Source organism: Mytilus californianus, unplaced genomic scaffold (genome assembly GCF_021869535.1).
Source record: "Mytilus californianus isolate M0D057914Y unplaced genomic scaffold, xbMytCali1.0.p SCAF_7, whole genome shotgun sequence".
In the NCBI taxonomy this organism is placed as follows: domain Eukaryota; kingdom Metazoa; phylum Mollusca; class Bivalvia; order Mytilida; family Mytilidae; genus Mytilus; species Mytilus californianus.
The window spans coordinates 95588830-95614700 of record NW_026262723.1 but is presented as its reverse complement, the minus strand read 5'-3'; the positions used below and the strand labels follow the sequence as shown (position 1 = coordinate 95614700).

The 25871-nt window shown below is 31.9% G+C and overlaps 1 protein-coding gene across 1 annotated transcript; it reads right to left on the bottom strand.

Annotated features, from left to right (window-relative positions):
• Nucleotides 1-5930: 5930 nt before the first annotated feature.
• Nucleotides 5931-25331, bottom strand: LOC127708853 (eukaryotic translation initiation factor 3 subunit L-like). Its single transcript, XM_052214012.1, has 19 exons — nt 25259-25331; nt 24505-24556; nt 23749-23902; nt 23195-23274; nt 18863-18924; nt 17453-17522; nt 16111-16184; nt 15537-15617; nt 14855-14945; nt 14331-14485; nt 13602-13772; nt 13256-13389; nt 11847-11946; nt 10827-10900; nt 9692-9749; nt 8781-8819; nt 7751-7843; nt 7252-7332; nt 5931-6046 (listed from the first exon to the last, which is right to left on the bottom strand). Exons 1-19 carry the CDS (start codon nt 25298-25300, stop codon nt 6017-6019), a joined length of 1641 nt encoding a protein of 546 aa, XP_052069972.1. The 5' UTR covers nt 25301-25331; the 3' UTR covers nt 5931-6016.
• Between the last annotated feature and the right edge of the window lie 540 nt (nt 25332-25871).

Below are 25871 nucleotides of genomic sequence, written 5' to 3'. Positions count from 1 at the left end.
TTTAATTTGTTACTATTATACCTCAAATCATGAATTGTTTAGGATATTGCAATGCCCTTGTCCATTGGTTCATCTGTTTGTCTGTTTGTCTGTCTGTTACTTTCATTACATAGAACTCAGCTTCTGTATTTAAAAAAAATTATTAGATATTTGGCTTTTACCTTTATAATGTTGTGTGAGGGATTTTCAGATCTGTAGGCAGTCACATCCTGTTTTTACCTGCGTCACCGAAGGCGTAAACAGATCTAGTAACCGCTTGACTCTGTCCATCAGTCTGTCTGAAAGAAAACTTTATACAATTTTTTTTCAGCATCAATGAAAGGAAATGATTTAATATTTGGTCCACAGCTTGATAATGTTGAGTTGTAGAGTCTGCCATGTAGCCAATTTCTGTTTGCCAATAGTTTGAAATTTTACAACACTCGTTGTACAAGGAAAATTTTCATCACACTTTTCTTGCCTCCAATTGAAGTGATTCATTTTAATATGGCCTGGGAATGATCAGTTATGCTCTAGAATACATGTTACCTAAATCAATTTCATGCAGCAACGCAGGTCCAGACCAAATATTGATCTTGTTCATTCTTCAAATTTTGATTATACTGACTCTGCATGGAGTTTTTCATTATTGTCTAATAATGGGTGTCTTTACATGACATCCCATGCAATTTCTTGATTGACCAAGAGTCTTCAGGTGTAGGTAGCTTGTCAATAAGCAAAACAGTGGATTCTATCATCACAATAATACGTCTTAATTTTAATGCATACATTTATTGACTGGATGTACTAAACTTTATTCCTATGAGGGAGAAAGTGCTATCGAGAACCATTTTCTGTCATATTAGGTATACTTGAATATAACTGAATTGGGACAATACAATTGATTTATTTAGTTGAGTAACTTCCAATTCTTTATTATAAATTATATCCCCTTGCATGGGATAGGGATGCTAATAAATTGTGTAAAGCTTTATATTTCAAAACGTAGAAGAGCTAACTACTGCATATCTTGTATACAGATGCCTTCTGTTCTGAAGTTTCAGTCTGACATATGTATAGTGTCCTTAACCTTATTTTTACTGGTTAGAGACTGCAAAAAATCTAGTTTTTTCACATATTTTTTTAGTTATGAGTTAAGGGACAATTATATTTGATATATAGAATCATTGCAAGGTATGTGCGACAGGGTTCACTTGACTTCGACATAATTTCATTGATCGATGACGAAGGTTAAGTTTTCTTGATTAGATCTATTTCTCAGATAAGTAATAGGTCAATTGTATTTGGTGTGTGGAATGGGTAGTCAAGGTTGTTAAACACCCCCTTGTAGTAGTGTATGTAATGATTGCAAGGGTTCCATATATTTCTGGCAGGGTTTATCTGACCTTGGCCTCCTTTTCATGGATAATTGACATTCTGGTATCTGTAGTTAAACCTTGATCTTGGAGACTTATTGAGTAAAGCAGGCTAGACATTTCAGTGTGAGCACTCTAGTGATATGGTATCATTCATTTGTATGTAGGCCAATGGAGGATTCCTTCTTGGTAATGTATGCTTCTTTTTCAGTATAATTGGATCTGCATAGTCCATTTTGTTGCTCATAGTAAATCTCTGGGGATTCCTGTTTAATTCACCAATGAATAAACTTCCAGATATCAACGATTTTACACACACAGTCATCAATCTTCTCAGAAAGAAAATATCTTTCCTGTTGTAAACTGAATAAAATCACTTTTCTTGCATGATTTACTTGTACCTGTGAAATAATCTGAGATGGAGCCTCTGAATTTTATTGCATTCACCTCACAACTTACTACTTTAAATCTGAAACTTACCCATGATCACTGATCCATACAATTTAGGTCATATCCTGATATATTTTATCCAATGTTAACGTTACATTGTACCACATCCGATTCCTTCATAGCCACTTTAACCTGAAACTTCACCAAAAGCCTATCCATAGTAATTGAATGAGGAAAAAGGAAATACACACTATCCTTCCGATTTTTATACGACCGCAAACAAATTTTGCGATCGTATATTGGTATGACGTTGGCGTCGTCGTCGTCAGAAGACACATTGGTTTCCGCACTCTAACTTTAGTTTAAGTGAATGGATCTCTATGAAATTTTACTATAAGGTTCAATACCACAAAAGGAAGGTGGGGATTGATTTTGGGGGTTATGGTACCAACAGTTAAGGAATTAGGGGCCAAAAATAAGCATTTTTGTAACTTCCAGACATAACTTGTGTGTTAGTGTATGGATCTCTCTGACATTGTACCACAAGGTTCCATATCACAAAGGGAATGCTGGGATTGATTTTGGGGGTAATTGCCTCAAAATTTTAGGAATTAGGGGCAAAAAACAAGCATTTTTATATGGACAAATACCTTAGTTCAAAACATAATTTAAAGCAGTGTAAGGGAGATAAATCAAATACATCATTTAAATTACCTCCCTTACACTGCTTTTAAATTATGTATAAAGTAATGGTTTATGAACAATTAAGACAATTTAAAACAGTGTAAGGGAGGTAATCCACATACAACGTTTTGATTACTTCCCTTACACTGCTTTTAAATTATGTTTAAAGAAATGCATATTTATAAAGGAAGACCAGTAAAAATATCTGCAAATGTTGCATCTTTTTTTTTTTACAAAAAAATCCATATGAAAGATTTGACACCATATTATAAATTCTATTATAAAACAGATTAAGTTAGCACTATGGTAAATTTAAATGGGTAATTATGGTTGCAAATTCCATTGGAAATTTGAATTGAGATTATGACCATATCTTGAGGGAAAGAATTTTTTTGGGGAAAAAGGGGGGGGGGGGGTAATTCTCATTTCTGATTTCAGAAATTAAAAAGAAATATTCTTCAAATATGATTTTTTATTCAAATTTCAAATATTGAAGAATTTCAAGAAGTAATCTTTAATTGCACAGTATGGCGCATTAGATTTGTAAAAACTTTGACCACATTTATTTATTTGTTATGCCAAATCTGACTGTGTATTTAGATTTTTAATTTTGGGTCCAGTTTTCAAATTGGTCTACATTAAGGTCCAAAGGGTCCAAAATTAAACTTAGTTTGATTTTAACAAAAATTGAATATATGGGGTTCTTTGATATGCTGAATATAAACATGTATTTAGATTTTTGATTTCGGGCCCAGTTTTCAAGTTGGTCCAAATTGGGGTCCAAAATTAAACTTTGTTTGATTTCAACAAAAATTGAATATATGGGGTTCTTTGATATGCTGAATCTAACCATGTATTAAGATTTTTTATTTGTGGGCCCCGCTATCAAATTGGTTCATATTGAGGTCAAAAGGGTCCAAAATTAAACTTTGTTTTATTTCATCAAAAATTTAATTATTGGGGTTCTTTGATATGCCAAATCTAACCGTATATTTAGATTTTTAATTTTGGGTCCAGTTTTCAAATTGGTCTACATTAAGGTCCAAAGGGTCCAAAATTAAACTCAGTTTGATTTTAACAAAAATTGAATATATGGGGTTCTTTGATATGCTGAATCTTAACATATATTTAGATTTTTGATTTTGGGCCCAGTTTTCAAGTTGGTCCAAATTGGGGTCCAAAATTTAAACTTTGTTTGATTTCAACAAAAATTGAATATATGGGGTTCTTTGATATGCTGAATCTAACCATGTATTTAGATTTTTTATTTGTGGGCCCAGCTATCAAATTGGTTCATATTGAGGTCAAAAGGGTCCAAAATTAAACTTTGTTTTATTTCATAAAAAATTGAATTATTGGGGTTCTTTGATATGCCGAATCTAACCATGTATTTAGATTTTTAATTTTGGGTCCAGTTTTCAAATTGGTCTACATTAAGGTCCAAAGGGTCCAAAATTAAACTTAGTTTGATTTTAACAAAAATTTAATATATGGGGTTCTTTGATATGCTGAATATAAACATGTATTTAGATTTTTGATTTCGGGCCCAGTTTTCAAGTTGGTCCAAATTGGGGTCCAAAATTAAACTTTGTTTGATTTCAACAAAAATTGAATATATGGGGTTCTTTGATATGCTGAATCTAACCATGTATTTTGATTTTTGGACCCCGTTATCAAATTGGTCCATATTGAGGTCAAAAGGGTCCAAAATTAAACTTTGTTTGATTTCATCAAAAAATGAATTCTTTGGATTCTTTGATATGCTGAATCTAACCATGTATTTAGATTTTGGATATTGGACCATAATAGGTAAATTAAAAAATTTTAAGTTCTTAGACCACATTCATTCTGTGTCAGAAACCTATGCTGTGTCAAATATTTAATCACAATCCAAATTCAGAGCTGTATCAAGCTTGAATGTTGTGTCCATACTTGCCCCAACTGTTCAGGGTTCGACCTCTGCGGTCGTATCAAGCTGCGCCCAGCGGAGCATTTTATTATTTTTTATACTGGTAGTAATAATTTGGCAATGAAGTTAAAAAAGGGTTGTAGTTGTGGTACTGTGTTCTGAAGGTCTATATTTATTTTCATCAAATATGGTATTCATAATCGCCATGATGGAAGGATGACCCCTATTTAAATTTAAAACACAAGGTCAGGAGGACACTTGTTTGATGGAAGACTGCACGTTGACCTGAGTAGGACCTACTTTTATTTACTGTGTTTTCTTGCACAAATCATGTCTTTATTTGGGGTTGTACAGCAGGTGGGCTGCTCCTGCTGTTTTGTGTGCAATAACTTACGAAGCCTTCAATTATCAATTTCAAATTTCAATATCTTTTTGATGTCAAAACGGAGGTCAAGATCGATATTGAAGATTTTCACTTAAGCTGTTCAGGAGTTGTGGTCTTTGATTGATTGAAAAATGTCACCATATTTTATTTCCATGTAATAAGTTGAGAATCTTTTAACAAATCCTTTTCATATTTTAATATGTTGTAACTAGGGATGTTAACGAGTACTTAAGTATTCGAGTAGTACCAAGTATTGAATACCAAAACGATACTGGACTAATCGGTTTCCTGTTAGAATATTGCTGTCTTCTTTATATATAATTGATCTTCTTGAGAACCTCTTTCGGAAAATTAAATAGGCATCACTGATTAATCATACTAGTAAATAAAATACATTTTGTTTCGAATGTTTGTGCTAAATTGTCATTTAAAATGCCTCCGAAAATATGTGGGCTATACCTAGACTATATGTAACACTTTAAACTAAACATGTCTTAGCCATTCCGTCACATCGGTACCATCAGGTTCCATCCTCTGGTGACCCTCAGTGAATAGTCAATCTTCTAATCCTTATGCCTTTGTAAACATTAAATGTGTTTTCCTAACGATTACCAAATACTATTGTTTGATATGGTTTGATTTGACTTGGGACAGGCACATGAATGCATTTATCATGGATCTTTTTTAGAACAAAACCCGCCCGACTCTAATCTTGAACACAGGATAAACAAAGGCTACATAAAAGAAAAAAAAAAATGAGAATGTGTCCATGGGACACAGATGATGCCCCTGCTTGCATATAACATTATAAAGGGACATCACTAGAGAACTGTCAAAGGGATTCATCGAATTTGGGAAGCCACCCAAATTTGAACTTGATCTGTGTTTTATGGTAATAAGCATTGTGAATCAGTTTCATAAAATTTGGTTCAGGCAAACTTAAGTTAGAGAACGGAAATTAATTTTGGGACTATGGACAAGGGTAACACTTAATGCCCCCTCTGCCGTGGCAGGGGGCATAAAAAATCTGTTTAGAAAAAGTGCAATACATGTATAATAGATAACAGAGGCAAAAGCATGACATTTCATATCACAATCATACTGTCACATAAAGATAAGATTTTTGCATTCATCAGGGAAAACAATATCAAGAACTGTATAGAAATCAGCATCTAATATAATGATTGTGTAAGAATTAAGATACAGACAATTTGACAGACATGATTTTAATAGCATTATTACACTATATATGAGTCTTAAGAGATGTTCATATCAATAATCCATATCTGTCTATCAGTTGACTTGCTTTAAACTTCTTGTTATCTGAAAGATAAGCATTCAATCATTGAAAGATATGTTCAGTGTGCTGTTAAAGTTATTAAAAATATTTTAAATTACCGTAGTAGTAGTCCCTTAAATGTAAACACTAACAGTATTCATAAAATAAATGAAGGTAGTGTTTATTATGTTTAAAATTAACCACCACCCAAAATTTAATGTTTATATCATATAAGTTATAAAATATATTGAATGATCAATAAACAAACTTAAATCTAGCATCTATTAATCTTGTGTACAACTTTCTTTATAAATGAAACTATATAAGTGTCCAAATATCCCTGGGATTGTTTTTCATTCCAAATTTCTGTACTTCTGTACAAAAACAAACAGTCGTAAACATTCTACAGCCTGACAATCTCCATTGCACAAGATCATGTTTTCTCTTGACTATTAATGATGTCTTTACACTAAATCCATTGGATGTTGGATGTTTACTGATATTTAAGTCTTAGATATATGATTTTTTTATAACTTGTTATTGGGATTGAACTAGCTTTCAGTAGCTGTAAGTACTCTCAGATCTGTACTTTGTTAGTTTTTTTTTTTAGGTTTGTTGATGAGCTGAGCCCTTTTCAACTGATTTGTATGGTTTGTTCTTATGTTGTACTGTTACACCACTGTCCCACGTTAGGGGGAGGATTTGGTGCCAGCAAACATGTTTAACTACACTACATTCTGAATGTGCCGGGCCTAAATAGGAGCCTGTAATTCAGTTGTTGTAGTTTGTTGCTGTATATCATATTTGTTTTTTTGTTAATTGCTTTGTACATAAATCAGGCCATTAGTTTTCACGTTTGGATTGTTTAACATTTGTCAATCGGGAACTTTTATAGATGACTCTGGTATGGGTTTTGAAAATTGTTGAAGGTCGTAAGGTGACCTTTACATGTGGTTGTAAACTTCTACATCATCTGATCTATGGTGGAGAGTTGTTTCATTGGCAATCATACCACATCGTCTTATTTTTATATCCAGTAATTTTCATTCAGAATTGCTCATTCAAACCTTCAAATTTTGTTGTGTTTTTTTTTAAATCCCCATACCGGGTAAATAGATGACACCACATAGTTATGTTTACAATTTCTTAACTTAAAAGCAGCCAAATATTACTATTTGAGGTATTTGGGTCACACAGAGAGTAAATACAGGGTCCCTTAAAATAAATAGAGGCCATCGTATTGACTTACCTCTTCAAACTTGTGTATCTGTCTGATAAAGAAATCTCCATAACGTCTGGCTACCTTAGTATCAGCTATATGTATCATATCCTACAAAACAATTCTCCAGATATATTTTATAAATAAAAATTGAGTAAAATGTGAAAAAACTTGTACTCATGATCTCATTTATCAGCAGTTTTTTTCTGCACTTGAGAAATGGTAAAACAATGTTTACTACTGATAACCAAGGAACAGACTTAATCACAAAAATATAGAATTGTAATAAATTCTGTAATCTATAATAGACAATCTAGTGAGATGATGTCAAAGTCAGAGAAAGATTTTACAATAAATGTAGTTTGACAGGTTGAATGATTTATAGTTTTTTGAAGGCATTTCTAACTGTTACCATAAACTAGGAAATAGTTCACACTACCACCATTTTAAAAGATGGTATTTTCAATTGAGGTAATTTTCTTACAAAATCTCTAAATTTCACCATTCCTCTATAAGTAACTTATTTTACCTTGTCAATATAGAAGTCTACTTCAGATGCTGACTGAAATTCTCCTTCCAAACCACTTGTTCCTTTTGTCCATACCACATTCTTCATCTTATGCTAAAATGACAAGAACTTTATTTTAAAGTTATCTACATTGTATGTCAACTGTCACCAAATTAAACAGAAGTAAAGTCTGTGAACATGTATAGTTTTATATGAGAATTTAGTTATGGTGTTACCAGATGAAGATTTATCCAAATAGGTATTCTTTGGCTTCATCATACATGATTTTTAATTACTACCACTAGAATTATACCATAGATGGTGAGCTGTATATACCAGAGAGTTAACATCAACTCAATGGCCACTGCCTGATTTATTATATATATTAGTAATAATGGTTCAGCTGTCTGTGCGTCCCATGAAATTCTAAAGAACTAAAAATCGCTTCCATAAATTTGGTATAAAGGTTCATGGGAGCATGCTTTACTGTGTGATACATTTCCACATCCATCGATCATCAACTTCCTGTTTACAGAATACTTATATATTCTTACACAAAATGGCAATGTTTGAAATTTTCCTAGCATGTGTGATGTGTTTTCACATTCATCTCTCATCAATTTCCTGTTTACCATTACTTAATATAGCAGGGATATCATTTAGCTCACAGTACATCTTTTTTCACTTTGCTTTGCCAGGTTCTTATATTTTAAGTGCTTGTTTCCAACTTTTGGCAATGTAAAATAAATGTATTGAAGTATAATTCTAAAAAGCACTTCATATGCAATATATGTCAAGATATTTGCATTAAACAATACAGAATTGTCCTCACGATTTTATTTGAATTTTTTGTTAAGTACAATGTATCTTTCCTATATCTTTTGAAAATTCATAAACCACACTTAAATTCTATTTGTATCTCCTAATGCATAAACTTGTTTCAATTAAAATAGAATGTTTTGCTTACCTACAAAACCTAACTTTTACATATCAATATCTATGAACAAACTATATTACAATAATATGATTGCTAAACAATACAATTACTTACTTTGAAACACATCAAATGAGTTTTTAATTCTTCAACAGGCTGAAATGGAAAACAAATATCATAGAAAGACACTTTTATTAGTGATAAATATTTCATATTCTTCTATTATATTAATAGCTAGACTGTGTAGAAATATGTATCCTTAATGCAAATTTAGTCAAGGAATATGTTCAGTATTAATCTTGAACAAAAATGTGTCGGATTTGTGTCCATAGTACATGGATGCCCCACTCGCACTATCATTTTCTATGTTCAGTGGACCATGAAATTGGGGTCAAAACTCTAATTTGGCATTAAATTAGAAAGATCATATCATAGGGAACATGTGTACTAAGTTTCAAGTTGATTGGACTTCAACTTCATCAAAAACTACCTTGACCAAAAACTTTAACCTGAAGCGGGACAGACGGACAAACGAACGAACAGACGCAGAGAACGAAAAACATAATGCCCATAAATGGGGCATAAAAATATCCTTTTCTTATCAATACATGTACAAAGATAAATTTCAGATTTAAAGTTGACTGCCAAAATATGCATGTCTCGTATCATACAAAGCTGTATCACTAGCGTCAACATCGGGCAGAAACTGTCAAATGTTGTTGTTTAACAAGAAACATTACAGAACCACAAAGTATTGAATGAAAACTTCATCAAACGTCAATACAGAAGGCATATTTGAAAAATTGCAGTTAGATTGACTTAAAAATTTACTTAAGACTACTATAGTAAATTTTTGGTTTCAATTACAGACAAAATACATTGAGATTTGACAATGTCTTTCAGGTGTTAACTCTGGTCAGTTCGTTAAAGCTAGTTCATAATATAATTGGTCTATCAACTTTTTTATTTGAAAAAACTTATGATTTTCTTATAAAACTGTTAAAAATATAAACAAATATTTTACATACCATTTCCATAAATCCTGCAAGCTTTGACAATGGAAGTGTTGTATATAACTTCAAATAGCTGAAATGATAAAAGTACATTTTGTTAAGTATTCTATAAACAATCTTAAATTTAGTCATATGAAAAAAAATTCAAGAAAAAACTTTTTTTCAAAGATTAACTGAGATTTGTTTTAATGGAAAACATAAGGGTTGATTGACAAGGTGATTATACTGGAAGTAGAATCCTAAGATAAATCATTCCATTTATTTTGTTTAACAAATGGATAATTTCTTTATATAATTCTGGCCACTTGATGTCACCCTTCCAAAATTTGACTTAGGTTCAGTGGTTTCAAATATTAATTGAAACTTGTGTCGATATTCACAAAGTAATGACAATACCTAGGAAAGCCTTTACTCTAGAAAAACTAATGAGACTTTCATCCGACTACTTAATGATTATGGTCAAGAAAAGTTAGTCATTTTTTGTATGATTTTAAATACCACTTGGACATGTTGAATTTTGAAAAAGTAATATTTATCTGTTTTATTTGCCAAAAAAAAAATTAAATAAAAATTCTTTTAAACAATGCACTTAAATTGGTGGGTAATTCTCAAAATAACCTCAACAAGCAATCCACATTTTTTTCTTTTAAATTGATAAGATGTTGCCAGACAAATTTCCATTTAAATAATGAATAATTAAAATAAGGTCACCAACTTTTTGAGTTGCATAAATCATTCAGTTAACAAAATTCTTCAAATGTCGACAATTATTTTTTTCCAAAACATAGAAATACAATATGATTAATCTAAATCAATTAAATAGAAATTTATCTAGCAAAAACATATCAATCTGTATATATGATCTATGGTTTGGTTAACAAGAATAATCATTTTGAAACAATTTTAAGAACATGTTTCTCTGGTTCACTGTGCATTCAACATAAATACATATCTTTTTTAAGAACAAAAGTTCTATAATATTAACTTGACCGTAGTTCAAAAAAAGAAATAAGATTATGGTCAGATCATATGTTCTCGTACGTCATATGAATTCGTACTATGCATGCTTTTTCAATGGAAATTGTGACGTCACAATGCATTCTTAATAGCACGAAAACCCATGACACGAGGATACAATATGAATATATACCTTCTAATGGTTGGCAAAAGAATCTGTTGTTGGACCTCATCAATAAATACTTTATGTTGAAGCATAAATGGTTCCTGAAATGATAAAAACATAAACAGTTCCAGAAATGGTTGAAGCATAAATGGTTCCTGAAATGATTAAAGAAAAACTTCATTTTGAGTAATTTTTTTGCAAAGTATTAAAAACCTGAAGTTCCCAAGACGAAACAATTTGTGTGACAGCAAGTATAACTGCTATTTAATTAAAATTCAAAATACAAAAAGAATTTCATTTCTTAAAATTGTTTGATCTGTTTTATGTTTTTTTAATGTTTTATACTCTTAACACACTTATTTTTAGTTGCTGCATAGCTTCTGTTAGATCTGTTTAACTGACAGAAAAAGCATTTGACACATAGCTGTTTAGGCGCCAATATACATTGCCAGCTTTTTTTAGCAATTAAATGACATGACTTGTTTCATTTGAGTATACTTTTCAAAGCATCTCGGGGTATAGCATGTTCATATGAAGCCTGATAATAAAATTCAGAAAGCAATGGTTTGTATGTTCCGTGAATGTCACTTAAATTTTCATACATGGTCATTATGTGTTACAATATATAAGCATTTGGTAAACAGGAAATGGATGAGTGATACATGTGAAAGTGCATCACACACTACAGCATGTCCACATGAAGCTTGTTACCAAATTTCTGGAAGCTCCAATGTGTAGTTCCTCAGAAAAATGTGATAAAAATACCATGGAACAAATGGACCAACAGGGATAAAACAGTATTACCCCCACTATTGGAACTGGCATATCACTGAATTTTGTCATTAAAATAACACTGATTTAGCAATACAAGTGATTGCATCACAAGAGAAAATAACATACTTGAACAGATAAGAATTTTTACTAAGAAAACATTGCAGGATCATTCAAAATTTCCTTTAGAATTTCCTGGATGAACTTGGAACATGTAACAACTTTTAAGCCTTGAAAAATGTTACATAAACTTTGTTCTTATATATATATACCAACCTTATGGTTTACTACTGAAGGTGTGTCATAGTTCGGTGGTACTGGTGACAAAAACTTAGGACAAGCAAAGGAAAAGTTTGATGTAAACTCTTCAATGTCTCTGTAATGAAAACAAATCTGAGAAGTCTTAACAATCACATCAAATATATATGCATAATTCAGGCAACATAAAAATAAGTCCACATATTCTGCAATTGCTTTTCTTGGGTTAAAAAATTACGTATTATGATGGAAAATAATTTTTGTTTTTAAAGAAAATCATACAGTAGTCCCTCACTTTTCATTTCTTTAATAGATAAGGTGCAGTCCGTTGTATCCGCGCACCTAATACTTTTGGTTTCACTTTGGTAATCTCATAAAACCAATAAGCAAATAATATCGTGTGAAAAAATTCATGACATACTTTAATTTCATGAAATCTTCTTTATGTATGGTTTCACCCTTCAGATTTTATGTAATGCGTGTCTAAAATTAGGGAAACCCCTGTTTTGACAATTCTTCAAATGTCTGGTGATTTCACGCATGCATTCTAAAAATAGATTATGTTGAATACAGGAAATATAGTTCAGTTTGAACCAAATAGACTGACAAGAAAGGAGCAAAATTTATTTCATTTTGATAAAAATTTGACTTAAAATGAAACCAATTTTATCTGATGATGTAATTTTTTTTAATGGATAATGACTAAATATGGTTAATCATGAGATAGATATTATAAATTTATGCTTGAACTTATCAATTCTAATCTTTTTTGTCCTTTTGGGAGACTAAAACAATAACAAGAATGATTCTTTTTATGTTACATTGCAGATATGACAAAATCAGGTAATACGTGATATCATCGGTTGCAAGGACCCAGGGGGATTCCACTGTATGTCATTAACCATGATTTCATTGAAGAATTGAATGCTTTTTTTGTATTTTTATTGGGGTTTAAAAGTGTTGAGCTAATCACATTTTGTATGGAGTGTGGTATGTGCACATGTAAAAGGCTTTTACGATCCTATAAAATTACAAAAAGAAGCACTCAAGTCTTATAATTACATTTTTATGCAACCATGAAATTAGAAGTTAAACTAAGCCTTTTGTTTGTTATCTATGCATTGTTTTCATGTAATCAGAGAGCCCATGTGCAGTTATACGGAAATGCAACTTTTGGAATGCCTGGGCCAACCAAAACAACTGAATCATACAAACTTCTATGTAATGTAATTGTTATGCACATTTTATTTTTTCAATCTCTAAATTAGAAACAGACAGACAGCCATGATGGTCAGTCCTTGGTTTTTGACCTTGTATTGTAATTAAAGAACTAATTTAAACATGGAGGCTAAAATATCTAAAATCATAAACTGAAGATATAATTTGGACTTCAGTATAATTTCATTGTCATCACCACAAGATCTTACCCTTTTTGCATTCTCAACATTTTATCAGCAAACTTTTCTCTGAGTTGTGAGTGAACACTTTCATCTATTCTCATTGGATGTAACACCAGACATATTGCCAACAAAGTGTACATCTTGTCATTCATTTTTGTTATCTGTAAAAAATACATTTCATAGTTACTTTAAATACCATACTTAAATGAAATTATGGATACAGTATACATAACATATTGTGAACAACTGAGATCAAGCAAGTTATATTGATTATAACAAAATAATGAACATTTCAGGAAAGGTATCAATCAAATATGAATAATAGAAACATTAGAAGCATAGTTCATGTCATATTTTAAGTAGTAATGTTTACCTGATCATATAGCTGGGCTCTAGACTGGAACATTTGTTTGGTTCTCTGAATGTACAGTAATACATTAGATAAAGTTCTGATAGCATCTTGGTATCTCCTCATCATCATATAACAAAATCCAACATAATAGAAAGTAGTTATCTGACAGGCTGGTACTCGTGAATACATGTTCTAAAAATATGATACGGAAAAAGATTTGTTTCATGGTGTCAACCTGCATATTTTACATATATCATTTATTATATAAAAATTACATAACAAGAAGTTTTATACAATTCCATAATTTTGATTGGCCGAGGTTAATTATTAGTTATATTTTATTTTTGAAATAATTATGCAAGCCATAAATGTGTTGAAATTTTCACATGACAAAGTATTATATGATGATCATATTTTACAGAATCAAAGTTTCAGATTCAGTTGCTTTATTATTGGTACTGGATGTTTCTTTTATATACTGTGATTTTTTTTTTTTTTGGTGGGTACCAACTTCCTTGGATAGAAATAACATTGCATTTTCATGGATACTTGATTTCTTGGTTTAGCCAAAGTTTGCATACATGCCCATAGGAAACTCATACTTCGTTGAACATTTTAATTCTTTACCAACATAATCCACAAAAATTGGTACCCAACGAATAGTAGTGAATCCAAAGTATGCTAGAAATCAATGTAAAATGTCTGAAAAAAGACAAGACTTACTCACCCTTATAACATTACTGAAATTACCTTTTTGTTGAAGTCAATACTTTCAAGTACTTTAAGTGCTTGGTAGTAGTCTCCTAACAAGGAGTGTAATCTAAGTAAGCCAATCAAACTGAAATATCCCAACATTTTATACAGAGAATGCTGTCCAAACTCTCCAGCAACACTTTCTGGATCACCTGTAAATATAACAGTAAAGTTCACTTGACAAGTCTGATTTAGATAAAATAAACAAAAGAAACTAATCAGACATTAATACAATTATAATTTAACTGTTTACAACACTTTGAATTTTTTCGAAATACTAAGGATTTTCTAGATGACCTTTGCTCTATTTGGCAAAACCTTTCAGAATTTTGGGTCCTCAATGCTCTTCAACTTCATACTTAATTTGACCTTTTTAACTTTTTTGATTTGTCTCTCACTGATGAGTCTTTTGTAGACAAAAAGTGTGTCTGGCATACAAAATTTTAATCCTGGTATCTATGATGAGTTAATTATGTATAGAAAACTTTTACTGTTGTCAACAACTAAACATTTCAACTGACCTCCACTAGTATAGACTTCTAGCTGTCTGTTGATACTTGATTTCTCTACTAGAGAATGTAACACATTCAATACACTATGTACATTCCAGATCTAAAAAAAAAATTAAAAAACAATATAACTTTACTATTTACAAATAAATTTGGGTTTCCATTCCATCACAAACTATAAGAATTAATTTTCACTAGCACTATTGGAAAGCCAATTACATTTTATAATGTTGACGTTAAAAAAACAGTTCGATGCATTTTTTTCAAATTTCAAGCAATATCAACACAAATGACATCATGTTAAGCCTGAAACACTTGGTAATTTAAAAATTGAATGTTTTATAATAATTTCACTTAAGTCTTATCTATTTGTTGTCATACCATATCCTTCATCAAAAAGTATGAGTGAAGAAAAACTCTTAAGATATAATATAATAAAATTGAGAATGGAAATGCAATGTTATTTCTATCCAAGAAAGTTGGCACCCACCAAAAAAAACATTCACGGTATATAAAAGAAACATCCAGTACCAATACTAAAGCAACTGAATATGAAACTTTGATTCTGTAATGATATGTTATATAATGCTTTGTCATGTGAAAATTTCAAGACATTTATGGCTTGCATAATTATTTCATTTTAACCTAAAACTGACAGAATTCATAAATTACAAATTTGACACAATATAGTTACCTTTGGGTGTCCTCTTAGTACATTGATTTCATCTTCTGACTTCTTTCCAATTTTACTTCTGTGTATACTGAAGCACTGAAACTAAGTGAGAACAAAGCATGAACTTCTTGAAATACTGCATATATTTACACTACAAATTTTGTGTTTATTGTTCGATGTTCAACATTACTAATTACCGCAAGCATATTCAAGATGAGGATAAATTTGATAATATTCAAGTTCTTTACCCCATTGTAAATAGGTGACCCAGGAGTTAAACATTGAAATGAATTAGAAATGTGTCATATAATACAATCAATGATTTTCAAAAAGGGACACAAAGTGTATTAACCAAAGAAAAAATTATATCAACCTTGGCCTATAGCCTCTGAAGATATGTCACTCATGGTTTTGAAATCCTTAAGCTTGTAGCCATTACATTAAAGGCATTAATTATATAATAGCAATGACCACTCATAAGTAGTGAAAGGTAACTCTACATGTTGTAATACAAACAAGTATATATATAATTGAGAAATGCAAGTGAAAATCATAGACGAGTAATTGGTGGCATCCCATAACTAGACATACAAACCTGATAAATGAATTCATCAATGATATCCCATAACCACTGGTTTGGTAGCTCTAAATGTACAGGTCCCTCTGCATCTATTATAAACAACATGTTTTAATATTAGTTTTAAATCATGCCTTTATTCTAAAGTGGTTGTAAAAATTTCAGAGTACACAAAATATGCTTATTGAATAACCGTAATCAGGTATGAGTGAGAAGTTATTAAATGAACCCAAATATCTAAAAACAAAAGGGCCAAAATATAAGAAAATGTATTTCAAAACATGATATTTAAAATAAATTATTCAATATAAAATAGATAAAATACAAAAACTATAAAGTAATTTGAAATTATAACTTAACAAAATAAATGTGGATCGTGTCCACATGTGGACACAGATGATGCCCCCGCTTGCATATGATATAGTTATAAAGGGACATAACTGAAGAACGGTAAAAGTGACGCTACCCAAATTTGAACTTGATCTGAGTTTTGTGGTAATAAGCATTGTGTGTAAGTCTCATAACATTTAGTTGAGGCAAACTTAAGTTAGAGAATGGAAACTAAAAATTTAGCAATTTTTCCATTTATAAAGGAGCATTTCTCTAGAACGGTTTGAGTGACGCCACCAAAATTCAAACTTGATCTGTGTTTTGTGATAATAAGCATTGTGTATAAGTTTCAAAACATTTGGTTGAGGCAAACTTAAGTAAGAGAACGGAAACTAAACATTTGGCAATTTTTCCATTATAAAGGGGCATAACTCTAGAATCATTTAAGTGATGCCACCAAAATTCAAACTTGATTTGTGTTTTGTGGTAATAAGCATTGTGTATAAGTTTCATAACGTTTGGTTGAGGAAAACTTTAGAGAACGGAAACAAAACTTTTGCAATTTTTCCATTTATAAAGGGCATTACTCTAGAACGGTTTGAGTGACGCCACCAAAGTTCACCCTTGATCTGTATTTTGTGATAATAAGCATTGTGTATAAGTTTCATAACATTTGGTTGAGGCAAATTTAAGTTAGAGAACGGAAACTAAAAGTTTTGCAATTTTTCCATTTACAAAGGGGCATAACTCTAGAATGGTTAGAGTGACGCTACCCAAATTAAAACTTGATCTGTGTTTTGTGGTAATAAGCATTGTGTATAGGTTTCATAACATTTGGTTGAGACAAACTCAAGTTAGAGAACGGAAACCAATTTTGGGACGTACGGACGTACGTACGTACAGACAGACAAGGGTAAAACTTAATGCCCCCTCCGCTACGGCGGGGGCATAAAAATGCTTAATTCCCTCAAAATTAAATGAATTCATAAAATAATTGCCTTTAACATATCAAAAAGCAGAAGATACTTACTAAGGATAAAGTTGAATAGATTACAGTAGTTGTAGTAGGATTCAAACATCTGTTCCAGTGTAGGTCCAGTCTGTAATAAATATATAAAACTAGTCTTTAGCTTATCAAGATAATTCTTAAAATTCAGATGATATAAGGAGGCCATTCTTTATCATTTTAACTGGAACCAACAAGACTAATTCCCCAGTATAACTGCAGTTTTTAAAAGTACAATTAGTTAAGCTCAACATTTTTATTAGCTTCAACTAAATATTTACTGCAATTGTTATAAAATAAATGGGGAATGTGTCCATGGGACACAGATGATGCCCCCGCTTGCATACAACGTTATAAAGGGTATAACTCAAGAACTGTAAAAGTGACACTACCCAAATTTGTACTTGATCTGAGTTTTGTGGTAATAAGCATTGTGCATAAGTTTCATAACATTTGGTTGAGGCAAACTAAAGTTAGAGAACAGAAACAAATATTTCAGGAATTTTCCATTTGTAAAGGGGCACAACTCTAGAACGGTAAAAGTGACGCCACCAAAATTCAAACTTGACCAGTGTTTTGTGGTAATAAGCATTGTGTATAAGTTTCATAACATTTGGTTGAGGCAAACTAAAGTTAGAGAACGGAAACGAAAAATTCAGCAATTTTTCCATTTGTAAAGAGGCATAACTCTAGAACGATAAAAGTGATGCCACCAAAATTCAAACTTGATCTGTGTTTTGTGGTAATAAGCATTGTGTATTAGTTTCATAACATTTGGTTGAGGCAAACTAAAGTTAGAGAACGGAAACCAATTTTGGGATGTACGGACGGACGTACGTACAGACGGAAAAGGGTAAAACTTAATGCCCCCTCTGCTACGGCAGGGGCATAAAAATAAGGAGAAGTGGTATGATTGTCAATGAAACAACTATCCACCAGAGTTTAAATGACTTGCATAAAAGCAATTACAGATCACCATATGGCATCCAACAATGAGAAAAACCAATACCATATAGTCAGCTATAAAAAACAAGACTGGAAAAATGTGAAAAAAAATCAAAAATTGATGTGTCATTTCATGATTTTTGTCCTTTCAAAAAAAAAAAGGTCTTGATTTTCAATATTTGGAAATCACTGTTGAATCCAGTCACAACTTAAGTCTCGAGATTAAGAACTTTATACCATTTTGACTCTTCATCACTGTTAAAATTCTAATCGTAACCTCTTAAAGTCTTTTTTTGTGTAATTGTGCATAGCTCAGATGCTGTCTCTGACAATGATTTTTTACCCTTTACCACTATTTTCTTTAAACTATGAAAATTAGAATAACATAACACAAACATAATTATATAAATAATGTTACAGAAAAAGAAGATTTCATACAATGATGTTTAGCAGGTTATCAGGGTTGGCACGAGTACATGTTACACTTACCTGTACCCTGGCATATATATGTCTGTAATATAGTTCTTTGTACAATACCAGAAATGTGTGGTCTGAAAAAAAGAAGGTTTCTATTTCTTAACATTGTAATACACTTCCAACATTTTAACCAGTATATTTCCTTGGTTGTTTTATATTTTTGGTATGCAAATGTAAAGTTTGATCAAGCTCAAGAATATGTTGGTTCTAATGAGATTCTAATTCTGCATAAAAGTTTTACAACAAAGATACTTTTTTTTTAAATATAATTTCCTGTTTGCAAATCCACCAACAATGTCTAAAGTAATTAATCAAAGCACTGTAAGCGCTGTAGGCAGTTAACCAAAAACCAAGGCAAACATAATTATGAAAACTGTGGCTATGTTGCTTCATTTTTTTTAAGATTTAAAAGAACAAACATTAAACATTCATATATTGTGCATTTATGTTCATTTAATGAATTAATTATTAAGGCAAATAATTCATATTTTATCAAGGTTTTCAAAAGCAACGCATATATCAAGTATATTTTTAATGGTCATGTGTCTGCAGTGGTACAAGTTCGAAATGATTGCAGTTGTTCTAGTTGATAGTTAACGTTGGTATTAGTTGACTGTTAGTAGTTCAAGTTGACTTAGTACGAGCTTGTAATAGTATGCATGGACTTGCTTCCCTGGAAAGAAAACTGAGTTTGTGTTCTACAGTGCAAAAGTTATGAGACACAAATCAGACAAATGTTTACTACTACGGGGATCAAAGGTGAGGTCTGACTGACCTGCCCATAGTAAATGTAAATGACCCCCGCCTTCACCCCAAGTCCATGATGTCTAAGTTTGGAATAAAATGACAGGTGATTATAATAAAGTTGGTCAAACACTCTTGGGCTTGAAAGATATGTTTTCTTTAAAATGAGCCATATTAAAATGAAATTTTTTATAGAACCAGAAATTATTCAAAATATAATTAAGGTAAATTCTTTAAACCTGCTCATTTTTTGCATCAATAAAATTTTATAATAAACAAGAAATAATTGTAACAGAATGCTGTTACGAAGTCTCCCAAACAAAGCTGCCATAATTATTCATTCCCATGGTCGCCTGACATTGGGCAAAGTCTAGTACACATTGATTAGGTCTAGTAAAGTGATATGCATATGTGATGCCTATGAGATTGACCTTGTATGTCATTCAAATCTGTTTGAAATGACGAACAGGAATGAATATGGTTTAGGAGTTGGTATCTCAAACTTTTACAAGTTCTTAAAACACACACAAGAGGGGATGGGGTGACCTTAGAGACTAACCCTATGTTTCATTTGATTTTTTATGTTGTCCCATACATGAATATATATATGGTTTAGGGGTGGGGATCTCGTCCGTTATCAAGTTTTCAAACAGGAGGGGGTGGGGTGACCCCAGTGACTTCCCCTATTTTTCATTTGATTTGTTATATTGCCAAATACATGAGTATATATGGTTTAGGGGTGGGGATCTCATCTGTTTCCAAGTTATCAAACAGGAGGGGGTAGGGTGAACCTTAGGACTCTCCCTATATTTCATTTGATAAGTTCTGCTGTCCCATACATGAATATATATGGTTTAATTAAGAGGTCGGGATCTCGACTGTTTCCAAGTTCTCAAACAGGAGGGGTCGGGTGACTGCAGGGACTCCCCTATATTTCATTTGATTTGTTATATAGTCCCATACATGAGTATATATGGTTTCGGGGTGAGGATCTCGACCGTTTCCAAGTTCTCAAACAGGATGGTTTACAGTGACCATAGGAGCTGCCCCTATATTTCATTTGATTTGTTATATTGTCCCATACATGAATATATATGGTTTAGGGTGGGGATCTCGACCGTTTTCAAATTCTCAAACAGGAAGGGGTAGAGTGGCCCCAAGCACTCAACCTATATTTCATATGATTTGTTATATTGTCCCATACATCAATATATATGGTTAAGGGGTGGATCTCGACCGTTTCCAAGTTCTCAAACAGGAGGGGTGGGGTGACCCCCAAGGACTCCCCCTATATTTCATTTCATTTGTTATATTGTCACATACATGAATATGTATGGTTTATGGGATCATTATTTTTTTGTATGCTCCAATGAACAAATTATGTCTTTAAGAGAAAGATATATACCTACATATTACACACAAAATCCTTCCCAATTGAAACTTACTGGTCTATTATCACACTGTAACGTGCCACTGCTAACAAAAGTGTGCATGTTTCTAAGACATATTGAAAAAATATTTTCATAATACAAAGCATGTTACAATAACTTCATATCCACGTTGCAATTAAGAATTTTGCAAACAAATCAACCAACTATGGTTTATTTCAATTTTATTGTATGATATCACTTATTTATTTGTTGTGTGTCTTGCTTGTAAATGTATAAGTATATATGTAATTGTTAATGTATAATTGTTATCCTCTTGTAGCACCATACGTGTGCTTAAGTTTAAATAAATTGTCTTGTCTTGTCTTGTCTTGGGATCTTGACCGTTTCCAAATTCTCAAACAGGAGGGGTGGGGTGACCGCAGGGACTCCCTCTATATTTCATTTGATTTATTATATTGTCCCATACATGAATATATTTGGTTATGGGGTGGGGATCTCGACCATTTCAAAGTTCCAAAACAGGAGGGTTGGGGTGACCCCAGGGACTCCCCTGTATTTCATTTGATTAGTTATATTGTCCCATACATGAATATATATGGTTTAGGGGTGGGGATCTCGACTGTTTCCAAGTTCTCAAACAGGAGGGGTGGAGTAACCCTAGGGACTTCCCCCTATATTTCATTTGATTAGTTATATAGTCCCATACATGAATATATATGGTTTAGGGGTGGGGATCTCATCCGTTTCAAAGTTATCAAACAGGAGGGGGTAGAGTGACCCAAAGGATTCCACCTATATATCATATGAATTGCTTACATTCAGGTATCATATAATCTAGTTGCACTATTTGCGAAAACAAAGTAAGAAACTTCCAGCTATGTTAACTGACCCTTCAAAATTGAGAAAAAAATTGCAGTAATATGTTTATACTTTAAAAGCATCTTACATGCATTATCAACATTTATCACTGATAAAGAAGATTTATACTGTCACCAGGAACATATATATTGTTAGATATACTGTTCCCAGCTGTCACATTGTATTGGATTTTGACATTAAAATTTGTCAAAAAGTAATTTTGAGTTTCTGTATCAAATATTTTTTGCTTTTTCTTTCTTTTACATATATCTTTTGGTTTCCATTTCTAGTGTTTATATTTATTTACCATGCATAGATGTATTTTGTCACCTGCCTGAAATTTTATTTGTAGTTGATCTCCAAAACCCGGAATTACCCTTATCCGCTTCCGGAATCGGACCCGATATTGTAATTGTCTACACGGCATCCATTGTTTTTCAATGTTGTTTTTGTCAGTCAGATACGATTTTACTCGAATTTACACATTACTTGTAGGCGATTATCTGCATAAAGCTAGCGGTTGAACAAAATGAACATCGCTGTCATGAATAATAAAGATGAAAATACGTTTTGAGATCGTTTATTTAGAGACTTTGGTAAAAAGGTTTGCAAAGTTATTTTTAATTTTCTTTCAAGTGAAAGGTCCGTCGGGCGTAGCTAGTAACCAAGTCGAGAGTCCGATTGCAAAAGTGGAAGGTCGCGGACCTCGGACCACCGCTAATTTGAACCCCTGCCTCCAAATTGAAAAGATACGAAAATTTCGTCTTCTAATTTGAAATTGCCGCCAACAGCATGAACAGTGGAACTTATTAATAGACTACTGACGTAGTTGTAACACGTATTGACGACAAACAATATTCCTACGACTTTTGCCATTTGGGAAATCTAAACTACTTGTCTTTAAAGATTTTCGGCGATTAAATATTTCATACAATTGTTCTTTGACATCTTTGCCAAAAGCACAGGGGATAATAAACTACATAAGGATTCCTAATGTGCTCTACTTCCTATGTGCAACTTCAAAACTTTTGGGTGGTTCGACGATCATTTAAGGTTTTTTCTGGTCATATTTTTGTAATCCAGAATTAAAAGTATGAAAAAACTATTCAATTAGTTATAAATAACATTATATCCAGCTAGATAATAACAATGGCACGTATTTCAGCATTTATTGGGTAGAACACAAATCTAGGGTGCTCGCATAAGGCAGCTTAACTGCCTAAAAATAACCCTTTTTGTTAGGGTTGTTCTCCATATGAATCATAACATTTTTCATTGCACTTGATAAGTATACATGTATTACTTGGCATACTAAAACAAGATAATAGGGTTAATTTCTACAAATCTTTACCATTCTGCACGATGGGAGCAATTATTTCTGATTCTGGCCAAGGACTTGTCTTGAAAAATCTGTCTGTCAGCTTGTTGAATCTGAAATTGTACAAAATCAATCCAGTTTACAGTTGTACATTAAGAAGAAATTTTACTACACCTGAATAAAAATTGAAAGATTCTGTTGTTTTATAATACTAAATGAAAATATCTGTTTATCGTATGTTGCATCCAAGGATCCAGAAATTTTTACGATTAAGTGTCTAATCTGGTGAAGACAATTTCATGCATATGTACAACATAGTAAAACATTGTAAAGCATACATTTAACCTGTGAAAAATTACTTTTTTCTATGTAAATTAAATCAAGTTTTAATTTTTAAATCAGAATTGTTGATTGTCTGTGCTGAAAATTAATTAAATTATGAAGAAAGTTATCATGGAATTTTATTTCTTTAAAATTTTAGTTCTGAGCTTGTGATCACTGTCAGGTGTGAATTAAAAACACAGGTAAAAAGTGATTAACAATCATAAGCCAATATTTCCATGCAGTTTATACAGTAAGAGACATACCCATTTTCATATGCATTTTGAATTTCATACAGATTCTGGTCATTTATAGCCTTCTGGAATACCATAAGGAAATTCTTGATGACATCTGGTACTATATATGAGGACGTCTGTTGGGCATATTGTCTTTCATATTCCAAATCTTGGCGTGGATCACCTTCAACAAAAAATAACATAACTTTATCAAATCATTTACCTTAAAAGTTATATGTATTTTTTAAGATAACTGATAAAATGTATCTGTTTTTGAAAAAAATTAATTTACTTGTCCTGGTATTCAAAACAATTCTGAAATGCAATTGGAACATTACCAAAAGGACTAAATATTCTGAATAACATAGAAAATTTATGGTCAACTGGTCATTCTTGCACTTTGATTCTGAGTAAAACAATATTGCACACAAGCAAACCAGAGGATAAACAAGGTAGTAGAAATTGACACTGCTTCCTTACTGCATGCATCAGAGCTGTAGGAATTTGACGAAGTATCATCAATGTTACTATATCATAAAAGGGTTATAGCACTAACATTGAGGAATATTGTCCCTCTCAGTAAATCAAATTACACTTTCAAGCTTGTGCAATAAATCTATAAAATTCTTCATTTTGACTGATCTTCTAGACATGAGTACATTTTTTTTACCATAGTGATATCAGTCAGCAATGTTTAGAATTGTTAAATGTTTTCTTTTAGATATAGTCTACTGATGATTAAATGGTCACACATGGAGGACACTTAATGTAGAATATCCAACATACCTGTGTGTGCATCATAATCAGTAGCACCTGGTGGTGGATATGCTGGATAATACTGAAATATAAACAAAACATTTTTGTGTATTCACTCTAATCAAATAAATAATCACTGGTTTAAATATGAATCAATGCATTGTATAGAAATAATTTAAGTATGTGCCATTTTGCTGTGAGAAGATGACTTAATTTACGGTTTGCCCTACTTGGAAGGATAGCTATGAATGATTATGTCTTATGACAACAGATATTGGTGTGTTATAGTTAATACATCATTTTGTTTATAATTTAATGTAGATTTACGACATATATGTAACAAGTTTAAGTGGGATGGACAACCATCGAATCAAAATACACTGAAGGTTCGCGATCAAGTGTCATTTCTAAAAAAATGCGAGTTGGGTACCTTGTGTAATATAAAGGTATATAGGTATTTTTTTCAGAGACAAGTGTCTGTGTTCCTTTGGGAGTGGATATGCAATTCTCATGTTTGGGCAGGATAAAAAAAAATATACTTAAAATCAACAAATGAATATCACGAGTAAGATAAAGATGGGACTAATACCGGATTATCTTTTGGTCAAAGATTTGAGTCTATTTATAGTTCTACTGGGATGCCGGGCGGTCAATGAGTTAAACAATATGATGGTCTACTCTGCATTGATCGAATCAGTAATGTCATTCATATACATTTAACACACACAAACAACCTGTGTAGATTCTATATACAACAGCTTTTCTTAAAAATACTCATATTTACTTCAGGAGGAGCAAAAGATGCTGGTGGTTCGTCACTCCACATGTTTGGAAAAAAATCTCCGCAGAGTTGTCCTTTGTAAAGTAAAAGAAAAACAAAGTCGGACACCGGGGTACATGACAACTCGTACCTTTGCAAACTCGTACTTTTAATACTAACATGAATAGACTATAGTCAAACATTATGTACAGCTAAATTACTGCAAACAAACTTCTGTGTATGAGAAAATATTGTGATCATTTTAAAATATATGTTAAAAGTTACAGTAGTGTAGAAATTTTTCATTCCATAAAATCTGGGTCTAATCTTCTTTAGGTAAGACATTATATGTTTCTGGGTATACAATATTCCATCGACATCCGATGATAAAATAGTGTCGCATACGTGGACTATTTATAAAATTTATCCCAATTTAAACAAAATATAATTATTTAGTGCAATGAAAATAACAAATTTGTGATTAAAACTATATACAATCATAATTTATGCTATTAAATAATAGTACAGAGACGTGACATCAAGAATGAGCTGTTCCCTGAAGCTATCAACTGATGGTACCTGAACAAGTACCAAAGAAAAAGTAGAAGATCTGTTATATGTTAACGCTACTGGATAT

What these genes read in the sequence shown, in the direction of transcription:
- LOC127708853 (XM_052214012.1), bottom strand. Translation starts at nt 25,300, where the DNA reads ATGTGGAGTGACGAACCACCAGCATCTTTTGCTCCTCCTGAA. An exon ending in CAAAATGCATATGAAAATGG is followed by an intron (nt 23,275 to 23,748) that starts GTATGTCTCTTA and finishes GTACAATTTCAG; the next exon opens with ATTCAACAAGCTGACAGACA. An exon ending in TTGCAGGATTTATGGAAATG is followed by an intron (nt 8,820 to 9,691) that starts GTATGTAAAATA and finishes TTTCCATTTCAG; the next exon opens with CCTGTTGAAGAATTAAAAAC.